Source organism: Gobio gobio (genome assembly GCF_949357685.1).
Source record: "Gobio gobio genome assembly, chromosome: 20".
Classification (NCBI taxonomy): Eukaryota; Metazoa; Chordata; class Actinopteri; order Cypriniformes; family Gobionidae; genus Gobio; species Gobio gobio.
The window spans coordinates 2,930,941-2,956,970 of NC_137113.1; the positions used below are offsets into that span (position 1 = coordinate 2,930,941).

The following is a 26,030-nucleotide window of genomic DNA, read 5'->3' on the forward strand; positions in this document are numbered from 1 at the left end:
CATCACACACACACACACACACACACACACACACACTGCCCCCGCCCCTAAACCTACCCATCACACACACACACACACACACTGCCCCTGCCCCTAAACCTACCCATCACACACACACACACACACACACACACACACACACACACACACACACACACACACACACACACTGCCCCCGCCCCTAAACCTACCCATCACACACACACACACACACTGCCCCTGCCCCTAAACCTACCCATCACACACACACACACACACTGCCCCTGCCCCTAAACCTACCCATCACACACACACACACACACACTGCCCCCGCCCCTAAACCTACCCATCACACACACACACACACACACTGCCCCCGCCCCTAAACCTACCCATCACACACACACACACACACTGCCCCTGCCCCTAAACCTACCCATCACACACACACACACACACACTGCCCCCGCCCCTAAACCTACCCATCACACACACACACACACACACACACACACACACACACACACACACTGCCCCTGCCCATAAACCTACCCATCACACACACACACACACACACACACACTGCCCCTGCCCCTAAACCTACCCATCACACACACACACACACACACACACACACACACACACACACACTGCCCCTGCCCCTAAACCTACCCATCACACACACACACACACACACACACACACTGCCCCCGCCCCTAAACCTACCCATCACACACACACACACACACTGCCCCTGCCCCTAAACCTACCCATCACACACACACACACACACACTGCCCCTGCCCCTAAACCTACTCATCACACACACACACACACACACTGCCCCCGCCCCTAAACCTACCCATCACACACACACACACACACTGCCCCTAAACCTACCCATCACACACACACACACACACACACTGCCCCCGCCCCTAAACCTACCCATCACACACACACACACACTGCCCCTGCCCATAAACCTACCCATCACACACACACACACACACACACACACACACTGCCCCTGCCCCTAAACCTACCCATCACACACACACACACACACACACACACACACACTGCCCCCGCCCCTAAACCTACCCATCACACACACACACACACACACACACACACTGCCCCTGCCCCTAAACCTACCCATCACACACACACACACACACACTGCCCCCGCCCCTAAACCTACCCATCACACACACACACACACACACACACTGCCCCCGCCCCTAAACCTACCCATCACACACACACACACACACACTGCCCCTGCCCCTAAACCTACCCATCACACACACACACACACACACACACACACTGCCCCCGCCCCTAAACCTACCCATCACACACACACACACACACACACACACACACTGCCCCTGCCCCTAAACCTACCCATCACACACACACACACACACACTGCCCCCGCCCCTAAACCTACCCATCACACACACACACACACACTGCCCCTGCCCCTAAACCTACCCATCACACACACACACACACACACACACTGCCCCCGCCCCTAAACCTACCCATCACACACACACACACACACACACACACACTGCCCCTGCCCCTAAACCTACCCATCACACACACACACACACACACTGCCCCCGCCCCTAAACCTACCCATCACACACACACACACACTGCCCCTGCCCATAAACCTACCCATCACACACACACACACACACACACACTGCCCCCGCCCCTAAACCTACCCATCACACACACACACACACACTGCCCCTGCCCATAAACCTACCCATCACACACACACACACACACACACACACACACACTGCCCCTGCCCCTAAACCTACCCCATCACAGGAGACATTCTGCATTTTTACATTTTCAAAAAACATCACTTAGTCTGATTTATAAGATGTTTTCCTCAAGGGGACCAGCAAGTGTCCCCACAAGGATGAGGATTTTGGATATTGCCATCTTTGTGGGGACATTTTGTCCCCATACACACACACACACACTCACACACACACCCTCACTCACAGAGGTAAACGGGAGCCAGGCGGGCCAGACGTGACATGGCATCCGCGGCCTCCAGCTGACCCCAGTCTCGCAAAAGGATGTAGAAAATGTTGTTCTTGGATCCGGACCCCAGAGTTCCTTTATCCAAACTGCCGCACATCAGCTCACTGTTCTGGATCACCACAACTGCACACACACACACACACACACACATACGGGTTACATCTGAACTTTTAAAGTCCCCTTATATTAGAAAGGTTTCTCGTGTGGTGAACATTTCAGCAAATGAAGGGCCCTATGAAATAGGTTTTATTTTTCCCCCCAAATGTCTAATTAATTGAAATCAGGAAACGTACACTGCAAAAAATGCTTTTCTTACTTAGTATTTTTGTCTTGTTTTCAGTCCAAATATCTAAAAAATCTTACATTAAGAAGCATTTACTAGACAAGCAAAAGTTGTCGTCTTGTTTTGGGGGAAAATAACTCAAAATTAAGAGAGTTTTTGCTTAAAATAAGCAAAATAATCTGCCAATGGGGTAAACAAAATAATCTTGTTTTCTGTTTGAATTAAGATTATTTTGTTTACCTCATTGGCAGATTATTTAGCTAATTTTAAGCAAAAACTTTTTTATTTTCCCCCAAAACAAGACGACAACTTTTGCTTGTCTAGTAAATGCTTCTTAATGTAAGATTTTTTAGATATTTGGACTGAAAACAAGACAAAAATACTAAGTAAGAGAAGCATTTTTTGCAGTGTATACAATTTAACAATAATTCATAAAATAAAAATTATATATATACATATGAATGAAGTTCATGTGTTCACGTCCTCATATAGAGAGATGACAGACGTGCTTAATATATAATTAAATTAAACACTTAATATTCACAGACACCAAATCAATCATATAGCAACAAGCCCTATTTTAGATTTATTCATTCAAAATGTTCTAAATTGCATGATATTCCACGTTATACTGAAAATCCCATTTTTATGACTGGATTTGGTGATTCTGTTCACATCTTCCACATTGTGGAAATCATAGAGCACTATGAATGCAATCATAGATGAAGCATCTAGCGCTCAGCGTGTGTTTAAAGTGCTGTCGGGTCACTCACACGAATCATTGGAGCACAGATCCTCCCCTTTACCGGAGTACTGCTTGCCTTTGGTGCGCAGGTTGGCCTTCACGGGACAGCTTTTGCTGGGCTTCAGTATCAGACTAAAGATCTGCTTCCCCGTCCACAGCCTGATTGGCTGAAACAGAACACAAGAGTCACAGTGGTCAACTTCATTACACTTTCAAATATATTGCGCACAAAAAAAAAAGATTAAGAGCATAACCAGGGTTCCCACTCTTATTCAGCAACCATTTTCCAGTACATTTTCAATTTTATTACGGCGGAAATAAAAGACAAAGATCTTGCCAAATATTGCTTTCTAAGTCTTTAAAAGCCGTCCAGTTTATTGCCATTACTTAACAATCCAGCATTTTTCAATATGAGCTCTTAATCATACATTATGACTATGGAAGCTTGTTTACACCACAGAATAGAAAGAAAAGGCAATTGTGACTTTTTATCTCGCTATTCTGACTCTCGCAATTGCGAGTTTACATAGTTGTGATATAAACGCGAAAATTGTCGCAATAATTTTTTCCTCATAATTGGACTTTATAACTTGCAATTGCAGTTTAGATCTCACAATTCTGAGAAAAGAAGACAGAATTGCAAGATATAAACTCGCAACTGCGCAAAAAAGTCAATTGTGAAGAAAAGGTCAGAATTGCGAGTTTATATCACGCAATTCTGACTTTATAACACACAAATGTGACTTTATATCAAAATTATGTGATTAGGTAGCAGCTTACGAGTTAACATTCACTGCATACATTTGAGCAGTTATAGCATTAGCAAGTGGCAACACAAGACTAAACATCATTCTTCAAAAAACTACTCACACGTATCAAACTCAGCTTTCCTGAACATGTGCTTTCTTCAACTAGCGCTAATTGTTTGGGCCAGCGATAAACTCTTTATACTCTGCTTTTTTTTTAAAGAATTTTCCGAGACAACAACAAGATTTTCCAGGACATTTTACATTTTCTCTAATTTTCCGTGTGTTTTCCAGGACTGGAAAATGTGTCATCAATTTTCCAGGTTTTCCAGGACGAGTGGGAACCCTGATAACCTTGAAGTTTCTCATCTACCTTAAAACGTCAAAGTAAATATTGCATGAGCAGTTTTATTTTCTAGTTGTTTTACATAAGGTTGGACATTTAAAGGGTTTATTTTGCACATAAATAATGGGGGGAAAAGTGTTATTGTAACAAGTTTGAATAGTTTAGCTTGATGCAGTAGATACTAAAATGTCTCTCCCAACCCAGAGCGTCTCTCTGCCCCTAAAACATGATAAAAACAGAACTGAACCGTTACACCCCTAGTAGAAAGGGTCCAAATTATGTCACTTCCTGTTGTAATATGGATATCAAAACTCTAATCTAATAATTAAACAGATCAAACAACTAACGCTGTGTGTGCAGTTATGCCTTTATGAGGAGAGAACCCGCACTGAAGGGGCAATTTTGTCATTTTCCCCCCACAGTGCATCAATTAAACCTTCATGACAGACCTTGAGAATAGCAGGATAAGGGAGGGAGATCTTGATTTTCTCATCTTTGCCCACCAGGATGGAGGCGATGATCTGACAGGCTTTGGTTCGGTCGAAGAAAGTGTCTTTGAGTGTGAGCAGGTAGGCACCTGTTAGATGATACAGAAAAACACCTGAATATCAGCAGTTCAACAGCGCCATCTACAGGCGATGCTGAAATCTGATTGGCTCAGGAGGAAAAGCGCAGCTTTCACCTGTCAGGAAGTCCTGAATGGCTGCGATCAGCGGCTCGCCGTTTCTGGGAGTGACCAGATTTGCCTTCGTCTACGTGAGGAACACAGAAAGAGGGATTTATTTAATTAGCAGACGCTGTACTCTGAGAACGGCTCAGCTTCTCTTTCTCACCCCCATGAGGATGAGAGCTTCAGCTTTGGCCTCTTCCGTCTGCGGGAGGTGAAGGTTCATCTCGTCTCCGTCAAAGTCAGCGTTGTACGGCGTGCACACACACTCGTTAAAACGAAACGTCCGATGAGGTTTCACACGCGCCTGGAACAGAATACAAGAGAATTGACATGCGAATCGCCCCATGATTCATTTCAGTAGTTCCACTGTATCTTACAACATCCCTTCTGGTGTTTGATTAATTTCTGTTGTAAAAACTGATTTCAAAATGTAAAAACTCATGTAAAAAAAATATGTTGGCACAAAATTAAAACAATTTAAATATTGTTATTATAAGTGTATATCAAAGAATTAAAAGCGCATTTTACAATTAACAATTTTCTTCTTAAATGTCTTGGTGTGTGTTTTGGTCATAATTTAGACTTTTTAAACATCTAATTCAGGCTTTTTATCTCATAATTAGGATAATCATAATTGAGATTAAGTCATAATTTTTACATTAAATCCAAAATTGTAAATTTTGTAAAGTCCTAATTTCAACTGTTCATCTCACAATGACTTAGTATGTCGTATTTTCAACTTTATCTCACCATTATGACTTTTAAAATCATATTTTTTACTTTTTATCTAATAATGAGGATATTTAAAATCATATTTTCAACATTTTCTCTTATAATTATGACTTAGCATGTCGTATTTTCAACTTTCTCACCATTATGACTTTTAAAGTCATATTTTTTACTTTTTATCTAATAATGAGGACATTTAAAATCATATTTTCACAACTTTCTCTCTCAATTATGACTTAGCAGGTCGTATTTTAAACTTTAACTCACTATTATGACTTTTAAAGTCATATTTTTTACTTTTTATCTAATAATGAGGACATTTAAAATCATATTTTCAACATTTTCTCTTATAATTATGACTTAGCATGTCGTATTTTCAACTTTCTCACCATTATGACTTTTAAAGTCATATTTTTTACTTTTTATCTAATAATGAGGACATTTAAAATCCTATTTTCAACATTTTCTCTTATAATTATGACTTAGCATGTCGTATTTTCAACTTTCTCACCATTATGACTTTTAAAATCATATTTTTGACTTTTTATCTAATAATGAGGACATTTAAAATCATATTTTCACAACTTTCTCTCTCAATTATGACTTAGCAGGTCGTATTTTCAACTTTAACTCACTATTATGACTTTTAAAATCATATTTTTGACTTTATATCTAATAATGAGGACATTTAAAATCATATTTTCACAACTTTCTCTCTCAATTATGACTTAGCAGGTCGTATTTTCAACTTTAACTCACTATTATGACTTTTAAAATCATATTTTTGACTTTATATCTAATAATGAGGACATTTAAAATCATATTTTCAACATTTTATCTCTTAATTATGACTTTATGATCATTTAAATGAGCTGATCAGTAATAAAGTTGAATTTTTAGTGTCCCCTACTGAGCAAGCCAAAGGCGACAGAGGAACTCAAACTCCATCAGGTGAAAGATCATTTCAGTCGTGATGGTATTCAGCACTCTTGGTCGTGTGATGTTGCTTAACTGTATCATATGTTATAAATATAAAAACTCCATGTTCTAACCGCAGGATGTTATTGAGTTTCTTTGAGCTGCGCTCTTTTGTTTCCATTTCTCATAAGGCTGTGTGAGCCACAACAGTGCAACCTTGTTACCGTCAGTAGGGGTGCACCGATCCGATATTAGGATCGGATATCGGCCGCGATACTGACAAAATAGCTGGATCGGGGATCGGAAAAATTAACAGATCCACAAGCCGATCCAGGTGTTTTTTTCCGTCGCAGCAGAACCTACGTCATTCGTCAGCTTCACGTGTGTCGCATGCTAGAAGAGACTCGGCTGTGTGGAGGAGATATTTCACGCTTGCCACGCCAACTAGTTCGTCGCTGTTTCGAGGGTATTACTGCAAAGTCAGGGTCTTTCCTGCATTGACATTTTTTGACGGCCAAAGCCTAATTTGATGAGTTATTGTGATTTACGAGTGATGTAGAACAGATGCTGCGCTTGTGACTGAGTGACAGAGAGACCGATCTGAGAGCTCCTCCCCCGCGCGTGCTCTCTGGGTCTTCAAAATAATCAGTGTTCGCTCTCATATTTCACATATTAATCCAAATCAAAAGCTCGGAAGACCGAAACCATGTTGCACGTGACACGTGACACATTCGGACAATTTTGTCCTTGAATTATCACTGGGTGTGAATTGCGCTCAAAAAACATTGACTCTTCTCTGACCAGCTGACATAAAGCATACTTTCAATAAGCGGGAGACAAATTATATCCAGTTATGAAGTGTTTTCTGTGTGTTGACATCTTTCGCGATGTTCTAACAGACGGGATTCGCACACAACGCGTCTGCTAATGTCCGATTCGTGACCTAATGACTCCTTTGAACCGAATCATTTTAACGACTGGCCAGAACAACTGATCCGTCCAACACTGAACTCATGAACTCAGTTTATTAATTTACTCAGAACGCAACTGAAATGAGAACACAAGTGTGCTTACCCATTTTAGCAAGAGTGGGTAGTAAGAATTATTTTTAATTATCAACAGTATTTCATCTTATTTCTGTTGACAATGTGTAGTAAAATAAATAGGCCTAGCCTACAATCATTTAATCTGGAGTGAGGTGAAACCAGAACAAAGTTGTTATTAGCTATCTGAAAATTTTTATTAAATTGCATATGGTAGAAAATTAGACTATTTGTTAATTTGTAATGCTACTTTTTAATATTGATATGATTATATACCAACACAATTATCTGTAGTGTAAAAAATGTTTGGTAACTGTCAGATTACTATTGTATGTTTGACCAATACACTGTTTTTTGTTTCCACTGCTACATTTTATTTATTTAAAGAAGTTAGATTACATTCTATTTTAGATTTGAATGCACAATTGTTTTTTAAATAAATAAGAATTCAACACCTTACATACATCTGTTATTTTGTCTTAGTTATGTTTAGTTAGTAAAGTCTGGTGCCTTTAGTCTCTTCAAGGAAGGTATAAGGTGGAAGATATACAGTTTATTATTAATTCAACAATATATCGGATCGGTATCGGGTATCGACAGATACACAAAGCCCAGGCATCGGTATCGGGACTGAAAAAGTCGGATCGGTGCACCCCTAACCGTCAGTACATTATATATTAGATTATTAGGGCTGTAATCAACCAAAGAAAATCTTGGTCGACTGAAGTCCTGAAATTTTCGACTAAAAATCGACTAAAAATGACGTTAGGGAAAAAAACGTTAAATTAATTAGCTGCGCACTGTGCGCAGTACTTGGTAGCCTTGTTGTCTGCATAAATGAATTATAAATAAACATAAAAAACTAGTAGGCTATTTGCAGTATATTAAATAGTTTTTGAGCTGATTATTTTGCACTGAAATGAGTCTGACACACGAGTCTGTCGGCTCTGACAGCGCTGCATCACGTGCACCTGCGCAATATCATAGCCTATGATTTCCCAAAATATAGTACTATTGTCAACTAGATATCATCACAAGAACTTTTGAGGAATATGCAACATAATTTAGACAATTGTTTTTGTCATATGTATTATAATAACTGACAGACAGTACAATTTCAGCCGCTCTGTGCAGCTCAAACAGGAGCTGAGCTCAGCTTCACGGCTGAGACACGAATAGACTATTAACTTAAAGTTTTTACTCTTAAACACAAAAGGCACGTCCACTTTAATAAAAAAATTAATATTTATTAAACAAGCCAGATCAAGAGCAGAAAAAACGCTCTCACAATTAAATAAATAATATAAGTTACAGAAAACTAGCCTTCTTCAATCTGTCTCTCTTCTCCAGTGGGTTGGGCTAATCCAAAAGTGAAAACAATGGGGGTGTTTTGAAGACAGACTGTTACCTGTGAAACAGGGCTGCTCTGAAAACACCCCCATTAGCAATTAGTGCTTTCCACCTGATGAAATGAACGCGGCGCGGCAAAACTGATGAAATGAACGCGGCAAAACTGATGAAATGAACGCTGCAAAACGGACAGTACAGATCCACTTTTGCGGCACGACTGAAGCGTGGTGTTGTGACGCTGTATGTTGATGGGCGTTCCTCAAGTTTACCGCTATTGGCGTGCGTTTGAGCCAGCGGGGAATGAAAAACAAAGGACGGGCGAGAGACTTCTCTTCGCCAGTTGGTTGGGCTAATCCAAAAGAAGTGAAAACAATGGGGGTGTTCTGAAGGCAGACTGATACCTGTGAAACAGGGGTGCTCTGAAAACACCCCCATTAGCAATTAGTGCTTTCCACCTGATTAAATGAACGCGGCGCAGCAAAACTGATTAAATGAACGCGGCAAAAACTAATTAAATGAACGCTGCAAAAAAATCGACCAATCAAAATTTTGGTCGAGCCAGAACGTATCGACCAATAATCGACTAATCGACTGGGAGATTACAGCCCTATAGATTATTATTCACTATCAATTGCCACTTACACTAAATGAATGCAGAATCATTATCGCTTTGAGAAATGTTGATTTGCATCCACATAAACGCCCTGAAGTGTTTAATTGAAGAAATGAGGAGCAATAACTCACGATATGAGCCATGATACTGAGTTTATGCAGAGAAGGCTGCCGGTTAAACAGCACAATGTCGCCATCGATCATGTGTCTCTCAACCACGTCTCCGTACTTCAGCTCTTGAGCCATCTTCTCTCGGTTCCCGTACTTCAGAAACCTGAAGCAAACAGCCGCCACATTCAGAAACAGTGAAGGAATAGTGCACGAGAAACCTCATGTCGTACCAAACTTGTATGACTGTGGACATGGATACGTTTTGAACGTATGAACAATGTAAGTGGATGGTGATTTATACCATCAAGCTGAGGACGGGACATCAGAACAGTATTTGTGTGCTATAATCTAATATTTTGGAGCAGAATAAATCACTATTATGTTTTCTTGTTGGTGTCACAAAGCAACCACAGTAAAGTCACACAGGTTTGCGATGACATGAGGGAGAGTAAATGATGACAGAACATTCATTTGTGGATGATTTTGGAGCAGAAACGTGAGGAAAGAGAAGTGTATTTGACCTCTTCATCTGCATGTGTCTCTGTTGAATGAAATTAGCTCCCGGGTGAACTTCAGGACCATTACGCACCAGCTTCCTCATCAGCTCAATGTTGGCTTTATTCACCTGAAAGAAAACACACACCAACTTTAAATCTAATTCTACATTATATACTTGACCCACTACTGACCCATCAATCATGCATTATAACCAAGGTTTGTTTATGAAACAATGTTTGAACAGTAAACTTCTGTTGTGCAGCACTTTGTTTGCAAAAAAACATGAATTGTTAATAAATAAAATAGAAAATATTAAATTGCAATTTACAAGATTATTTAAATTGTTTAATGCCTTCATTTAAAATCACCACCATTTTTGGTAATAAATCTGGATAAATCCAGAACATTTCTGAAAAAATATAACATTTAATAGTTCCATTATTATTATTATTATAAATAAATAGTTCAAGTTTTACGAACATTTGATTTTGCCCAAAAAAAAGAAGATTTCTGAATAAATGTAACATTTAATAGTGCCCTATTATTATAAATAAATAAATAAATAAATTCAAGTTTTATGAATATTTAGATTTTGCCAAAAAAAAGGAATTGTTTTTTTAATTTTTTTATTTAAATTACAATTTACAAGATTATTTAAATTGTTTAATGCCTTCATTTTATTACCACCGTTTTTTTTAATACATTTTTATTAAATCATAAATCCAGAACATTTCTGAAAAAATAAAACATTTAATAGTGGCCTATTATTATACATACATAAATAAATAAATAGTTAAAGCTTTATGAACATTTGATTTTGCCAAAAAAAGGATTAAAAAAAAAAAAGTAATTATAATTTACAAGATTATTTAAATGGTTCAATGCCTTAATTTTATTACCAAATTTTTTTATAATAAATATGTATTAAATCATAAATCCAGAAAATTTCTGAATAAATGTAACATTTAATAGTGCCCTATTATTGTAAATAAATAAATGACTAAATAGTTAAAGCTTTATGAACATTTTGCCAAAAAAAGGATTTTTTTAAAAATCGTTTTTAATTATAATTTACAAGATTATTTAAATTGTTTAATGCCTTCATTTTATTACCCACATTTTTATAAAACCATAAATCCAGAACATTTCTGAAAAAATAAAACATTTAATAGCGCCCTATTATTGTAAATAAATAAGTAGTTGAAGCTTTATGAACATTTTATTTTGCCAACAAAAAAAAGGATTTAAAAAAAAAAAAAAAATGTATTATAATTTACAAGATTATTTAAATTATTAATGCCTTCATTTTATTACCAACATTTTTATAAAACCATAAATCCAGAAAACTTCTGAAAAAAATAAAACATTTAATAGTGCCCTATTATTGTATATAAATAAATAAAATTGTTCAATGAACTCATTTGATTTTGCTTCTTGACTATCAAAATGTAATAAAACCCAGAAAAATGTAAACCGAAAACTCAAACTTCGATAAAAATCCAACAGAATTTGGGAAAAAATAAAACTGATTTACCTAAAAAAAAAAAAATTTAAAAAAACTTTTTGGTTAAACTTAATAAATTGTGCAAGTGTCCCGATTTCTTTTAGACATTATTTTGATGACTAAAATGTCATTTAATCTTTAAAAAAAAAAGTACTTTGGAGGAAAAATACAAACAGTTTTCATAGGGACCTATATAAAGTTTTAACTAGTAAAGATTGACCCGCAGCACATGTCCGCTGTAACGGCTCTGACCTTCTCCGGGTAGGTGAGGATTTTGGCGACGTGCACAGGAACTGCGACCTCATCAATCCTCAGGTTTGGGTCGGGAGAGATGACCGTTCTGCCGGAGAAATCCACTCTCTTTCCAGACAGGTTACCACGAAACCGCCCTGACAACAGCAAAACAGGGCAAGTTTACATGACACGCCGTCTAATGTCAAAGCAAAACAGCTGACAAACATACCGTAAAACTTCAAATAATAGCCCGGGCTTCTATTTACCCAAATCACGAACTGCACCGGCTTGTATTTGAAACAGGCGTCTATAAGAGACAGGCCTTTAATTTAGTGTTGAGATGTTCAAGCATGACGGTAGGAGGTTACCACATTATTTATAATTCATTCGAATGTGTTTAACAAATCATTTAATGTAAGAAATGTCTTAGATTATTGGCAGTACAAAAACGAAATGATGTGACAGCAATGGGCAGAACAATATAAGTTACCGCTAAAATCCATTGAGCGTAGGGCTGCTCGATTATGGAAAAAATCATAATCACGATTATTTTGGTCAATATTGAAATCACGATTATGTAACACGATTATTTCACATGACTTTGGGAATGTGTTGCATTTATTAAAAATACACCTTTCAACAATTCAGTTGAAATTGTAACATTTGTTGTACTTTTTGAACTATTAAAATAAATAATATAACATATATTCAAATCAAAGTATAAAAGTATTCACGTAAAAATGATAACCACAAATTAATAAGATCAACAATATGGTTCGGCTAGATATGCTTTTCAGGTACGTCTAACATTAGTTTTCAGGTACAGAAATGTATCAAATGTAAAATAACATTGCATATTTAAGTGCATAAATTAAAGATTAATCCTATTAAACTTACAAAAGCTATTCAATCAAGAGCGGTGAGTGATGTCCTTGTGTTTTGTTGTTTGACATTAAACAGACAGCAGTAAAGGCTACTGCGCCTTTAAGACCTAATGATCGGATATGCGTCGTCTTTCTAGACTGTATAAAGTTCACTTAAGGCATATACAGACTATGTCTGCTAGGATACTCATCAAGATGGACATGTTGACATACGTTTTGTGTGAGTTTGTCCGTTCAAGAGCAAGACTTGAAAGAGAACTCAATATTTGCGCGCTGTGAGACGCACATTTTCTCACAGTGCGCGCGTCTTCTCATTCACTAATTGAGCGTATGAACTTGTTGCCCGAAACACATCAACAAGAAAGAATGAAGGCTACCCTGTAAAACAACTGCAATCATGTGATAGAAAATTACTCTATTCATCACTATCATCATCCCCGCGGTTCTCCTCCTCTTCTCTCTCTCCAGCCTCCGCTAACTCTGCCTGCCTTGCTCGCGCTAACAGCTCCGCCCAGATGCGCACGGCTCTCCCTCTTTGAAACAATGGATAAGGTGATCCTCGCTTCCATCAGAAGCTACTGTCAGGCCACATACCCAAGGATAACATCCCGAAGTTAATGAAATATATCTCCTCCTTCTCCCTCGCACACACAAACACACGCGCACGTCTGCGCGCAAGCATTAGAGGAATTTTTCAGCCGCTCCGTATCCAGCTTTACCCACGCTTGAAATTTGACAACTGTCAGCTTACATGTCAAATAGGGATGAAACGTTATGGAAATTTAACATCACGATTATAGTGACCCAAATTATCACGGTTATCAATATTATCACGGTTTTGTTCAAGTTTTATATTTGAAAATCAACAAACAAACTAAAGCAGCTCTATGCACTTTTTTAAGCAAGATTCTGTGGGATTTTCTTCCTTATAATGGCCGTCGTCAATAGCAACGCATAAATAATAATAATTTCTCGTAAATATAATCTCTAATATTATCTCTGTAAATATATTCTCAAGCAATATTCTCATCAGTGTTCAGCAATGATGCATTTAAATCTAGCATGTTTTGTGTAAGAGCCCAAACAGTATCCTAGTGAAATAATGCATATTCATATTTCCATATGATTTGACAGTTTATTTTATTAAATATCAAAATGACTGCATCATACCTGACACCTAGATGATCACTTTACAGCCAGTTTTATGACTTTCATTCTCTTCAAATGCTATTAAAGTTTCAAACGTGTATAACGTTACCAATGTTGTATGTAACTTTACAGACGGTCCCTAAATTCGCCAACTTTATGCCAGTCACATCAGATGCGCTGTGGTTCTGCGGTGTTTGTTTGAAACTATTTTCGCTGCTGAAATAGAACAAAAACAGTCAACCTCTGTATGATGAGTGAATCTCTTGCGTACATCACACACACATCTGCTTTTAGTGTAGATTTCAGCGTGTGAGAGCGGCGCGCGCTCTGAACAAAATTCCGGATAATCTGAACGCCTCTGATTATGAGACATTGCATTCATAAACTCAATATAAACACGTGTGAGTGGTTATAATGCGCAACGCGATTATAACAGATGGCTTTTGAGAAGACTATAATAAGTTCAACAGCCAGAGTGGCTAGTGTGCAGCCGAAATAACGTTAACTTACACCCGCAAATGGCGGTTGTTAATGTCAAGCCCTGATTATTATCCCTTAAATGTCACCCTAGTCTTGTCTGAATTTGTTCGTTCGCTTCACGTTATTATTTCCCAGACGTAGTTTTGGTATTCAGGTCAAAGTCCACTTGCCTTGCGTTCGTAGTTTTGAAGTGTTTCCCCTATTACAGCGACTTTATTCTGGCATGTTCTGCAGACAGGGTGACCATCTTAGATTAAGTTTCCCTCAGGACTTTTGTAAAAGCCAAAATATGACAACGCCTCAGATTTGGTCCTTTTAGAAGTCTGAAAAATCTCCCGGCGCTGTCACTGCTTCTGCCATTTCTTCTCATTCAAAAGACAGCAGTGCGCGCAACAGACTGAGGCTGACTGGACAAGATTTACCGCGAGTTTTAAAATCGTGATAATCACATGCGGTTTTAATGATAATTAAATGTTATACGATATTACTAACCGTCACTCAATTTTACCGTGGTTTATCGTGAAACCGGTAATCGTTTCATCCCTAATGTCAAATTATACTTTTCTCCATGGTGGTATTGAGAGAATTAAGAAACACTGAAGTTCGTTAACCTCTTTGTTATGTTGCCATAGTGATGAGTCGTTCATGAACGGTTGCGTCTGTCACGTGAAATCTAATCAAAACATAGAACAGACGATCTGACGGGTTTGAGAAGATCAAATACAGCCCGATACTAAAAAACAGACCCGGCGTCTATTTGAGACCGGCCTTTATTTACCCAAACCTGTCGTCACACCAGGCGTTTAAAAGAGACAGGCGTCTATTTGGGACTCGGCTATTATTTGAAGTTTTACGGTAACCATTTCCACAGAGACTGGGTTCAGTGTGGCCCTTGAGCTCTCAGCGGGTCATACCCTGTTTTCCCTTGAGTCTTTGCACAAAGCCGCGGGTCCATTTCTTGGGTGCCATGTTGAGCGGGATGCCCGAAAGCTCGCTGTTGATGTACAGAGCGCACTGGAGCTGCAGGAAGTCCCAGTCCTCCATGATCATCTGGGTTTTGGCTCCTGACATGCGGTGCTGTGGGTGTACAATTACGCCACATTTACTACTTTACCCACACATGCATGTAGCAACACTTACTAGGGCTGGGTATTGACACAAATTTCACAATTCTATTCGATTTCGATTCACAAGCTTTTGATTCGATTCGATTAAATTCAATATGGATTATTTTGGATATGTATCAGGTGTAATACATGGAAAATGTTCTCAAGGAAAACTAATCTCTGAACTAATGTTGTAAACTATGGGAGTCAGTTGATACTACATTAGCCTACTAATATTGAAGGTAAAAATTAACTGATTTGTATACAAACACTTAAATTACACTAAATTATGTTTTTTTATATATAATAATACAGTTATAATATTAACTTTACAATTACATAATCATAATTCCACTTCAATTAGTTTTTTTGAAATATAAACGTTTAAAGGGTGGCTGCATAAAAACATGCCAGATTTATTAAATATTGAAGAACATTGGCAATGAATATCTTATGTAATGGTGCATATGATTAGCAAAATGCTCCTCTCGAGTTAATTTTTCTAGCTGACTGATGAGTTTATGGACACTGGATATGGTTTTTCTGAGGTAAATGTGACATTGTTTACTTGTAAGCCGTTTTACTGACGTCTTTCTGTGGTTGAAACACTGATTGAGTGATTCTATGTGACATGATATGGATTTCGGTAAGTTGTTCTGTATCTTTAACACACTTTCAGAAGCTCATTAGTGTTTATTTTGCGCTGTTACTGGTATTAAGGCGGAAGAGAAGATCTGCTCATGTTTGCTCCGCTGCTGCTTCTCTTGAGCTGAGCGATCTCACGCCACAGCACCAAAACTGTATTTATGTTTTTGAATTTCGTAAAAAAAAAATAGACTAATCGATTCTTGGGATTTAAGAATCGATATTGTTTTGTAAAAGTGAGAATCGATTAAAATCGAGATATCAATATTTTTTACCCAGCCCTACTAAATAGCCAAATAGCTCAATTTTAGTCAGAGGACCAAAAACATGCTGTTTTTTTTCACTATATCATACAAAAATATCCATAAAAGCTTGATGTATTAAATATGATACAAAAAAAATTATATGTCAGGCTTTACAGGGTTAATAAAACACACAGGTGGAGAAACGGCAAACAGTTTTTAAACGACATTATTGCATGGCTCTCAGGAACACTTGATTACGATTGGTTAAAACATATTTGCATATCTTGACCATGCAAATTTAGTTTGTCTTTGATTGTTCTGTGGTCTCTCTGATTTCCATATTGCAAGTTAGAACAACTCATTGATGCAATCCTGTGACTCAAAACAGTAAGAGACCGCCGTACAAACGGCCTCAAAGGACTTCAGGATTAATTTCCATATAAATGGTGAGTACAGGATCATAAGATAAGACTCATATGCCAGCACATCCACACTAAACAATCAAAGACTGCCAATTCGTCCAACTATTCTTTATGATTCCCCAAATTAAACTTTATTTATTCTATGAATATATTCGAAAATATTTACATAAATAATTTGGTCTAAAATCATTCTCATTTAGCAGGCACTTTTATCCAAAGCAACTTACAAATGTCTTTATGCAACTAAAAATAGATAGAAAATACGCCTAAAAAATCGTGTCTCAGTATTTTGGGGTTGATACACATTATATATCCCCGTATTTTCTACGTTTTCCTATTTGGATAAAATAAAATCTGTATTTATTTTAATAATGATTTTATTTCCCCGCCTGCCCAGTGATGTCCTAAAAACAATGTTGATATTGAAGGCTATAAACAAATACAGTGAATGTAATGTAGGTTATGCAACATATGTGCAAAAAGGGGTTTAAAAAAAAATTAACTAAACTAAAAATCTTAATAAAAACAAAAGCATATTAGCCTATATTTGATTACCCCATTATGACGGTCACTTTAATAAAAATTACACTAGTAGGTTTAAAATTCCACATATGACACAATTCACCCTTCGCCGCAAGTTTGATTGACAGGCGATCTGACCAATCACATCGCGGAATATGCCGGTTTGTCCGACAAAGCAGTCAGGAGAGTTAGTAGATAAACATCGGTGGACTTTAATTGAAAAATGGTGTGTACTGACGTCTTTCCGTGGTTGAAACAACATTTCTGTTAGTGTTCATTCATGTTTATTTCATGCTTATCAATGAACTAGAAGGAAGAGATGATCGGTTACAGCGATCACCACACACACTAAAGAGCCACAAAACGCTATTTATGGTTTACATTTCTTTAAAAAATTATCATATCAAAAGTAACTTGCTCTGTCCTGTCTGTCGGTGTGTTGTCAGTGTCCTCTTTGCTCCATTATGTGTTTTCTCTAGGTGAGAAAGTGTGTGTGGCGTGAGAGCGCCATGGCTTGTCGGACAAAGCAACAGTAACTAAAGGGGGCGGGTCTTTGCGAACGGTCAATTATTGTTCAACAACAAATATTTTAGAAACATGTATATTTTAGTAGGGCTGTAACGATTTGACCAAAAATAAAATCTCGATTAATTGAACATTTTACCTCGATTACGATTAATGGACGCAAATTAAAGCTACACTGTGATATTTTCCTCCATCTAGTGGTGAAAAGATATATGACCATCCAGTGAATATCAGTTTCTGTTCCTCTCAATTCCGATTTCGTTTAAACTCCCAAGATTAACATGGCTTCCAGTTTGACCTCGTCCACATTGGACACGGTGCCATCGAGTGTTAAAACGCCAAAGGCGAAGCTTGAATTTACGGGTATGTCCCTCTTTGGCTAATGTACTTTCAAGATGGAGGAGCAACATGGCGACCCGCATTCGAACCCTCACCCGTATGCATTTTCAATGGCATATTATAAACTTACGAGAATACTTTATTACTTGAAAGAAGTAAATATACATTAATGAGCACATATATTTTTGAAAGAACTTAGTGTTTTTAGCTAAGAATAAACTAAAAAAGTTACACAGTGTAGCTTTAAGAAATACGACTCTTATTAGAGGGCTGTCATTTTTTAAGTACCGGTACTAATACAATTTCATATCGTCCAACTTACCCAGTCGACTAAAAATATTGACGTAGACTAATTAACAGCGTCGACGCAGTCGATTGTATCGACCAATCGTGACAGCCCTACAGAGATTATGAATTAAAGGGTTAGTTCACCCAAAAATGAAAATTCTGTCATTAATTACTTCCCCTCATGTCGTTGGACACCCGTCAGACCTCCGTTCATCTTCAGACACAAATGAAGATATTTTAGTGTAAATCTGATGGCTGAGAAAGGCCTCCATTGGCTCAATGCACTTTACACTCTCAAGACCCTTAAAAGGTACTAAAGACGTCGTTACAAAGTCCATCTCACTACAGTGGTTCTACAATAACTTTATGAATCGGCGACAATAGTTTTTGTGCGCAAAAAACCCCTAAATAACGACTTATATAGTGATGACGATTTCAAAACACGGCCTCATGAAGCTTCGAAGCGTTATGAATCAGTGAGTCGAATCATGATTCGGATCGCGTGTCAAACTGCTGAAATTTGGCGATTCAAACTGCTGAATCGACTCACTGATTCATAACGCTTCGAAGCTTCATGAGGCCGTGTTTTGAAATCGTCATCACTATATAAGTCGTTATTTAGGGTTTTTTGCGCACAAAAACTATTCTCGTCACTCCATAAAGTTATTGTAGAACCACTGTAGTGAGATGGACTTTGTAACGACGTCTTTAGTGTCTTTTAAGGGTCTTGAGAGTGAACCGTGCATTGAGCCAATGGAGGCCTTTCAGAGCCATCAGATTTCAACTAAAATATCTTCATTTGTGTCTGAAGATGAACGGAGGTCTGACGGGTGTCGAACGACATGAGGGTAAGTAATTAATGACAGAATTTTCATTTTTGGGTGAACTAACCCTTTAATCGCGTCTGCACACTGTGTGCGGAAAACATACGCCAGTCACATCACTTTACAATACTGGAAAATGCATTTCTATGGACAAAACACATCCAATTGATCCAAATAATTGATCGTTTTCCCTTTTGTCTACGCGTTTGGCATCTCAAACGAGCCTGACCTGCGTACCTTCTTGATGACGTCGTTGAGGAAGATGATTTCCGTTAGCTTCATGGTCAGATCATCTTCATTGGTGCCTGATTTGAGGTCGCTGACGACGGAGGGCCGTATGCAGAGGGGCGGCACTAACAGGCGCGTCAGGATGAGGTCAGCGGGTTTCCCAGATTCAGGATTCATCAGCAGAAGAGGAACGTCCTCGTTGGGAATCCTCCGGAACAGATTCAACACCACCAGAGGATTGAGGTTTTCCTGGATGACAAGGAACGAGAAGAGAAAATATGAAACACACTATCACTATCATTGCCTGGATGAGCACTGTTAGTCTTCCTCTATCCTGATTGGAGGATATTAACCTGTGCTCTGGTCAGAAGTGCCTCCACTTCTTTGTTGTGTTCAATGGCGACGTCAAACGACTGGAGGAAATCCGACACCATGGGATCGATGACTTTCTTCGTGGTCTTATACTTTTCATGAATGATCTTCAGCAAGCCACATTTCTTCACAGGGCCTGGAGAGACACGAGCAATTAGGGATGCACCGGTTGACCGGCCAAAAATCGGAAAATCAGTTCTCTTTGTATTTTTCTGCCGATTTATCCGGAAGTGCGCCCGCGTGCAATCATACACCTATATTGCAATCATTCGTGAACATGACACTTGTGTGTTACAAACGGAAACTGGAGAATTGAGGGAAGAGACAGGGAATGAAGAGCCGCTTTCCTGCGCGAGCTGAAGTTGCGCGAGCTGAAGTTGCGCGAGCTGAAGTTGCGCGAGCTGAAGTTGCGCGAGCTGAAGTTGCGCGAGCTGAAGTTGCGTGAGCTGAAGTTGCGCGAGCTGAAGTTGCGCGAGCTGAAGTTGCGCGAGCTGAAGTTGCGCGAGCTGAAGTTGCGCGAGCTGAAGTTGCGCGAGCTGAAGTTGCGCGAGCTGAAGTTGCGCGAGCTTACCTCTCCGCATGCTCAAGCGCAGATAGTGAGCGTTTGTTCAGCTCAGCTTCTCACGTGTTGGATAAGATGATAACGAAACAGACTAACTTGTGACAAAGCCGAAATACTTCTTTTTGTAGCCTAAAGAAGAACATGCATGCACTTTTGAAATTAAATACTATCAGTTCTGTATAGGATGATCATTTTTATTTTACCTTAAAATTACATCGACTTAATTTGATTTAAAAAGCACCTGCTGTAGCATCTTAGTTTTTTTTCATTGCACTAAACATTATTTGATTTAACATTTTGGAACAATTATATACTTTGGTTTTATTTAATTTAATTTAATTTTTCTTTACACTGAATTTAAAAACAAATGCTGATTTAAGTAACATCTTTGTTTGTATTGCAGAATATGCAGTTGTTGCCTTTAATTTCACCTTTCAGCCTTTTAATTTCCAATTCAATTTCCCGTTAATTTCAGATTGCGGACTTGTTTTCATTAGCCAAAAGCCCATTTATCCTGTTAAAGCTACACTGTGTAACATTTTTAGTTTATTCTTAGCTTAAAAACACTTAGTTCTTTCAAAAATATGTGCTCATTAATGTATATTTACTTCTTTCAAGTAATAAAGTATTCTCGTAAGTTTATAATATGCCATTGAAAATACATACGGGTGAGGGTTCGAATGCGGGTCGCCATGTTGCCCCTCCATCTTGAAAGTACATTAGCCAAAGAGGGACATACCCGTAAATTCAAGCTTCGCCTTTGGCGTTTTAACACTCGATGGCACCGTGTCCAATGTGGATGAGGTCGAACTGGAAGCCATGTTAATCTTGGACTAAATCGGCCACCGTAGGAGTTAAAACGAAATCGGAATTGAGAGGAACAGAAACTAATATTCTCTGGATGGTCATATACCTTTTCACCACTAGATGGGGGAAAATATCTCACAGTGTAGCTTTAAAATAGCAAATAAACATCGTGTTCATGTATACTTTCATTCTTTTAATGTCTAAAAAATAATAATAATCGGAAATCGGTGCATCACTACGAGCAATGCTTCATCACATCATCATAACCAATGCAGAAGAGTGCGTGTTCGCCCATCCGCTGTTACCGTTAAACGCGCTGCAGCTCACGCATACGGTTTTCTTCCGGCATTTGTCGGAGATCTTCTTCTTGAGTCCGCGCTTCTGCAGGTACGCCAGTCCAGGTCTACGCAAGAAATCCAGAAACTGAAGCTTCTCCTCTTTGGCCAGAAGGATGTGCGAACACGTCTTACAGATCATCTGCATGAACAAGAACATAACAGTCACATAACTGTAATAATAAATCAATAATATAAAACAACAAACACTGTCAATAAATGCTAATAATAGTAACACTTAAGTTTAGGGTGAGTTGCTTATTATCATGCATATTACTAGGATATTGTGTGTTTATTAGTACTTACAAATATTAACAAATATTAATGCATGACCATATTCTATATCACTTAATCCTACCCAGTGACTAAAATATTAATAAGCAGTAATCATGAGTTTATTGAGGCAAAAGTCATAGTGAGAATTGGACCCTAATCTAAAGTGTAGGACAAAAATATAATATTACTCATAATAAAATAGATATATGTAATACAATTCAGTAAAATTATTTTAATAATTTATATTATTATGATTTATATTGAATTACATTATAATAAATATTGATATAATGTAATGTAATTTATTAATCATATTATTTTTATATTGTAAATTGTAAAGCATTTAATTATTATTGACTTATTATAAGGCTTATTACAAATATGTATATGTAATATATAAATGCACAAAATTATATTAATACTATTTAAATAGTATTTAATATTATTATTATTTATAGTTTATACATTATATTATTTATAGTTTATGTATGTTTATATCAGTACCAATTATACAGTTTGTATATTTATAGTTTTTATATTATTTGTTATTCCTATATTTATAAGTCAATAATATCCAATAATCTATAATACAATACATTTTATTTTATTGTGTATAGTTTTCATCGTATTTTATGTTATTACTTTTCCCAAAATGTATGTCAATAATAACCAATATTATATCCGTATGAATATTGTGATATATGATCTATAACTTTTATAATATTTTATATTATTGACTACTTATGAGTCATAATATAAAATACATAATCCAATAAAAGTTTAAAATTATATAAAAGATAATAAAAAACATAGCATAATAAATAAAGTTAGTAATATAGATAGAGTGAATATAGAGAATATAGATTTGTATAGTATTTTGTTATTATTTCTTCTACATTTAAGTCAATAATATACAATATTTTATAATATTAATCATAATAATATAAATATGCAATATCTTTTGACTAAATTATATTATACTTATATGAATATGAATTATATTGTAATATATATTTATATTTGTATAGTATTTTATATTATTGACTTTATAGTAACATAAATACATAATACAATAAAATATAATAAAAACACATAGCATAATAATAAAAATGCATATAAATGGGGCAGTTAAATACTATTTTTGACTTTATATGAATATATTGTTGAGTCCTCAAATAAAATATGTAGTAATATAAATACATAAAAAATAAAATATAATAAAAACACATAGTTTAATAATAAAAAAAATGTATATAAATGGGGCAGTTAAATGCTATTTTTGACTTTATATGTATATATTATTGAGTCCTCAAATAAAATACATAGTAACATAAATACATAATACAATAAAACACATAGTATAATAATAAAAAATGTATATAAATGGGGCAGTTAAATGCTATTTTTGACTTTATATGTATATATTATTGAGTCCTCAAATAAAATACATAGTAATATAAATATATAATACAATAAAAAACATAGTATAATAATAAAAAATGATATAAATGGTTCAGTTAAAAGCTATTTTGAATCCGACAGCTAACCTAGAGCAGAACAGATTGTGAACTCGCCTGTAGGATCCCAACAATAGCTTTGAAGTATCCGATATGGAAGCAGGGCAGCTCCAGATCCAGATATCCATAGTGTCCGAGACAGTCAGCGAGATTCTTCCCACAGGTTTCACAAGGTCTGTCCTTCTCACTGGTACCCTGGACACAAGAGAGACACCAACAAGAGTCTTTTAGTCATCTAACAAGCCATTTATGTGTATTATCATCAGGGCTGGGTAAAAAAATATCGATTTCTCGATTTTAATCGATTCTCACTTTTTCAAAAAAATATTGATTCTTAAATCCCAATTATCGATTAGTCTGTTTTTTTAACGAAATTCAAAAACATAAATATCGTTTTGGTGCTGTGGCGTGAGATCGCTCAGCTCAAGAGAAGAAGCAGCAGCGGAGCAAACATGAGCAGATCTTCTCTTCCGCCTTAATACCAGTAACAGCGCGAAATAAACACTAATGAGCTTCTGAAAGTGTGTTAAAGATACAGAACAACTTACCGAAATCCATATCATGTCACATAGAATCACTCAATCAGTGTTTCAACCACAGAAAGACGTCAGTAAAACGGCTTACAAGTAAACAATGTCACATTTACCTCAGAAAAACCATATCCAGTGTCCATAAACTCATCAGTCAGCTAGAAAAATTAACTCTAGAGGAGCATTTTGCTAATTATATGCAGCATTACATAAGATATTCATTGTCAATGTTCTTCAATAATTAATAAATCTGGCAAGTTTTTATGACAGCCACCCTTTAAATGTTTATATTCCAAAAAAACTAATTGGAGTGGAATTATAATTATGTACTTGTAAAGTTAATTTTTTTTTTTAACATAATTTAGTGTCATTTAAGTGTTTGTATACAAATCAGTTCATTTGTACCTTCAATATTAGTAGGCTAATGTAGTATCAACTGACTCCCATAGTTTACAACATTAGTTTTCCTTGAGAACATTTTCCATGTATTACACCTGATGCATATCCAAAATAATCCATATTGAATTTAATCGAAAATCGCATCGAAAGCTTGTGAATCGAAAACGAATCGAATTGTGAAATTTGTGTCAATACCCAGCCCTAATTATCATGAGTGTGGTGGTGTGTGTGTGTGTGTGTGTGGTCACCATGCGATGGTCCAGGACTCCATACTGCAGTGGTGTGTGACTGGTGTCCTGGCTGTAAAGGTTCTTGCTGACCACCTGAATATGAGCCTGTTGTCTCATCTGCTCTGCTGATTTCATGCCGAAACAGATGTGACTTCTGATAAAACCAGAGAAACAAACATCTATAGTCATACTTTACATGCATGAACACATGTATATACATATGCACACATTTATATACATATGCACAGGCAGACAGCTGCCATGTGTGTGTGTGTGTGTGTGTGTGTGTGTGTGTGTGTGTGTGTGTGTGTGTGTGTGTGTGTGTGTGTAAACTTCTGATGAAATAACATGTTTATCCTGCATGCAACCCACAAACTTACATCTTTTTGGCCACATCCGTCTCTCTAAACTGCTCCTTCACCATGACTGCGGCGCGTTCACGCAGTCAGCGTGTGAATTCAGTGATATAAATATTAATATTGTGCTATATGTGTACAATGCCGAGTTTGTTGAATCCTTCTTCTTCTTCTTCTTCTGTTTTATGGCGGTTTGGCAAACCAACTTAAAAAGGTGCATTCCCGCCACCTACTGATCTGGAGTGTGAAGCTCACATATAGGCTACTTAATCATCTCTTTACCTTAAAAAAAAAAAAAAAAAAAAAAAAAAAAAAAAAAAAAAAAAAAAAAAACCATATTCAAATTCTATCCATTATTCCAATCCTTTTTAAATACTTCAACATTATTTCATATACCCTTGATTGCATTAACCCATTTCCTAATAGCACCTGCATCGATATATTATTTATTCCTATCATTTCTAATTCATGAGATAACTGAGATCTTTCACTTTCATATGCAACACATCTTAAAAGAATATGCTCTACCGTTTCTGGCAGACCACATTTGTCACAATAACCATTTTCATGTTTCCCCATCCTTTGCAGACTGTGATTTAATGTTGTATGCCCTATTCTCAATCTTGATATGATCACATCCTTCCTTCTATTGCCATACCTTATCCTTTCAGCACCAACACATCCCTGAACCTGATATAAATGTCTTCCTTTTTGATCACAATCCCAAATTTTTTGCCATTTCTTTCTTACTTCAATCTTTATTAATCTCTTCATTTCAGCTTTACTTATTGAAACCGTAAATTCAACTTGATTTTGTTTCAGGGCTTTCTTTGCCAGCTGGTCCACTTCCTCATTCCCTTCCACTCCTACATGTGCCGGCACCCAAAGGAAATATTGTTGAATCCTTCTCTGCCACATGCAGCGCTGCTTTGACGTCCGTGCGCGTCCATGCGTCTCTTTCGTGAGCGCGTCACGGCGGCGTCTCATCTGCGCGCAGCGACACCTGCCGACCGGGAGCGCGCTGGAAAATACAAAAGTCTCGTTAAAATTGTTATATTTGCATCAAAAATAGTTAAAATGTGAATAAGTGTGAATTATATACATTTTGGAGTTTAGTTGTGTCTGGTTAAAAGGTTCAAAGCGAT

The 26,030-nt window shown here is 37.1% G+C and overlaps 1 protein-coding gene across 2 annotated transcripts in view; it reads right to left on the bottom strand.

Moving 5' to 3' along the window:
- Window positions 1-25,072, bottom strand: part of polr3a (polymerase (RNA) III (DNA directed) polypeptide A) — a 67,897-nt gene extending 42,825 nt beyond the window's left edge. For both annotated transcript variants that reach the window (XM_079801345.1, XM_079801344.1), the window contains exons 1-15: window positions 24,910-25,072; window positions 24,548-24,683; window positions 23,428-23,565; window positions 21,548-21,719; window positions 19,855-20,009; window positions 19,511-19,750; window positions 15,272-15,434; window positions 11,863-11,999; window positions 10,130-10,233; window positions 9,630-9,771; window positions 5,009-5,149; window positions 4,858-4,927; window positions 4,625-4,752; window positions 3,112-3,250; window positions 2,014-2,178 (exon numbers count right to left, since the gene is read on the bottom strand). In XM_079801345.1, the coding sequence (XP_079657471.1) occupies window positions 2,014-2,178; window positions 3,112-3,250; window positions 4,625-4,752; window positions 4,858-4,927; window positions 5,009-5,149; window positions 9,630-9,771; window positions 10,130-10,233; window positions 11,863-11,999; window positions 15,272-15,434; window positions 19,511-19,750; window positions 19,855-20,009; window positions 21,548-21,719; window positions 23,428-23,565; window positions 24,548-24,683; window positions 24,910-24,953 (2,074 nt within the window). In that variant the 5' untranslated portion in view covers window positions 24,954-25,072. The remainder of the gene's footprint in view (window positions 1-2,013; window positions 2,179-3,111; window positions 3,251-4,624; window positions 4,753-4,857; window positions 4,928-5,008; window positions 5,150-9,629; window positions 9,772-10,129; window positions 10,234-11,862; window positions 12,000-15,271; window positions 15,435-19,510; window positions 19,751-19,854; window positions 20,010-21,547; window positions 21,720-23,427; window positions 23,566-24,547; window positions 24,684-24,909) is intronic.
- Window positions 25,073-26,030: the final 958 nt, after the last annotated feature.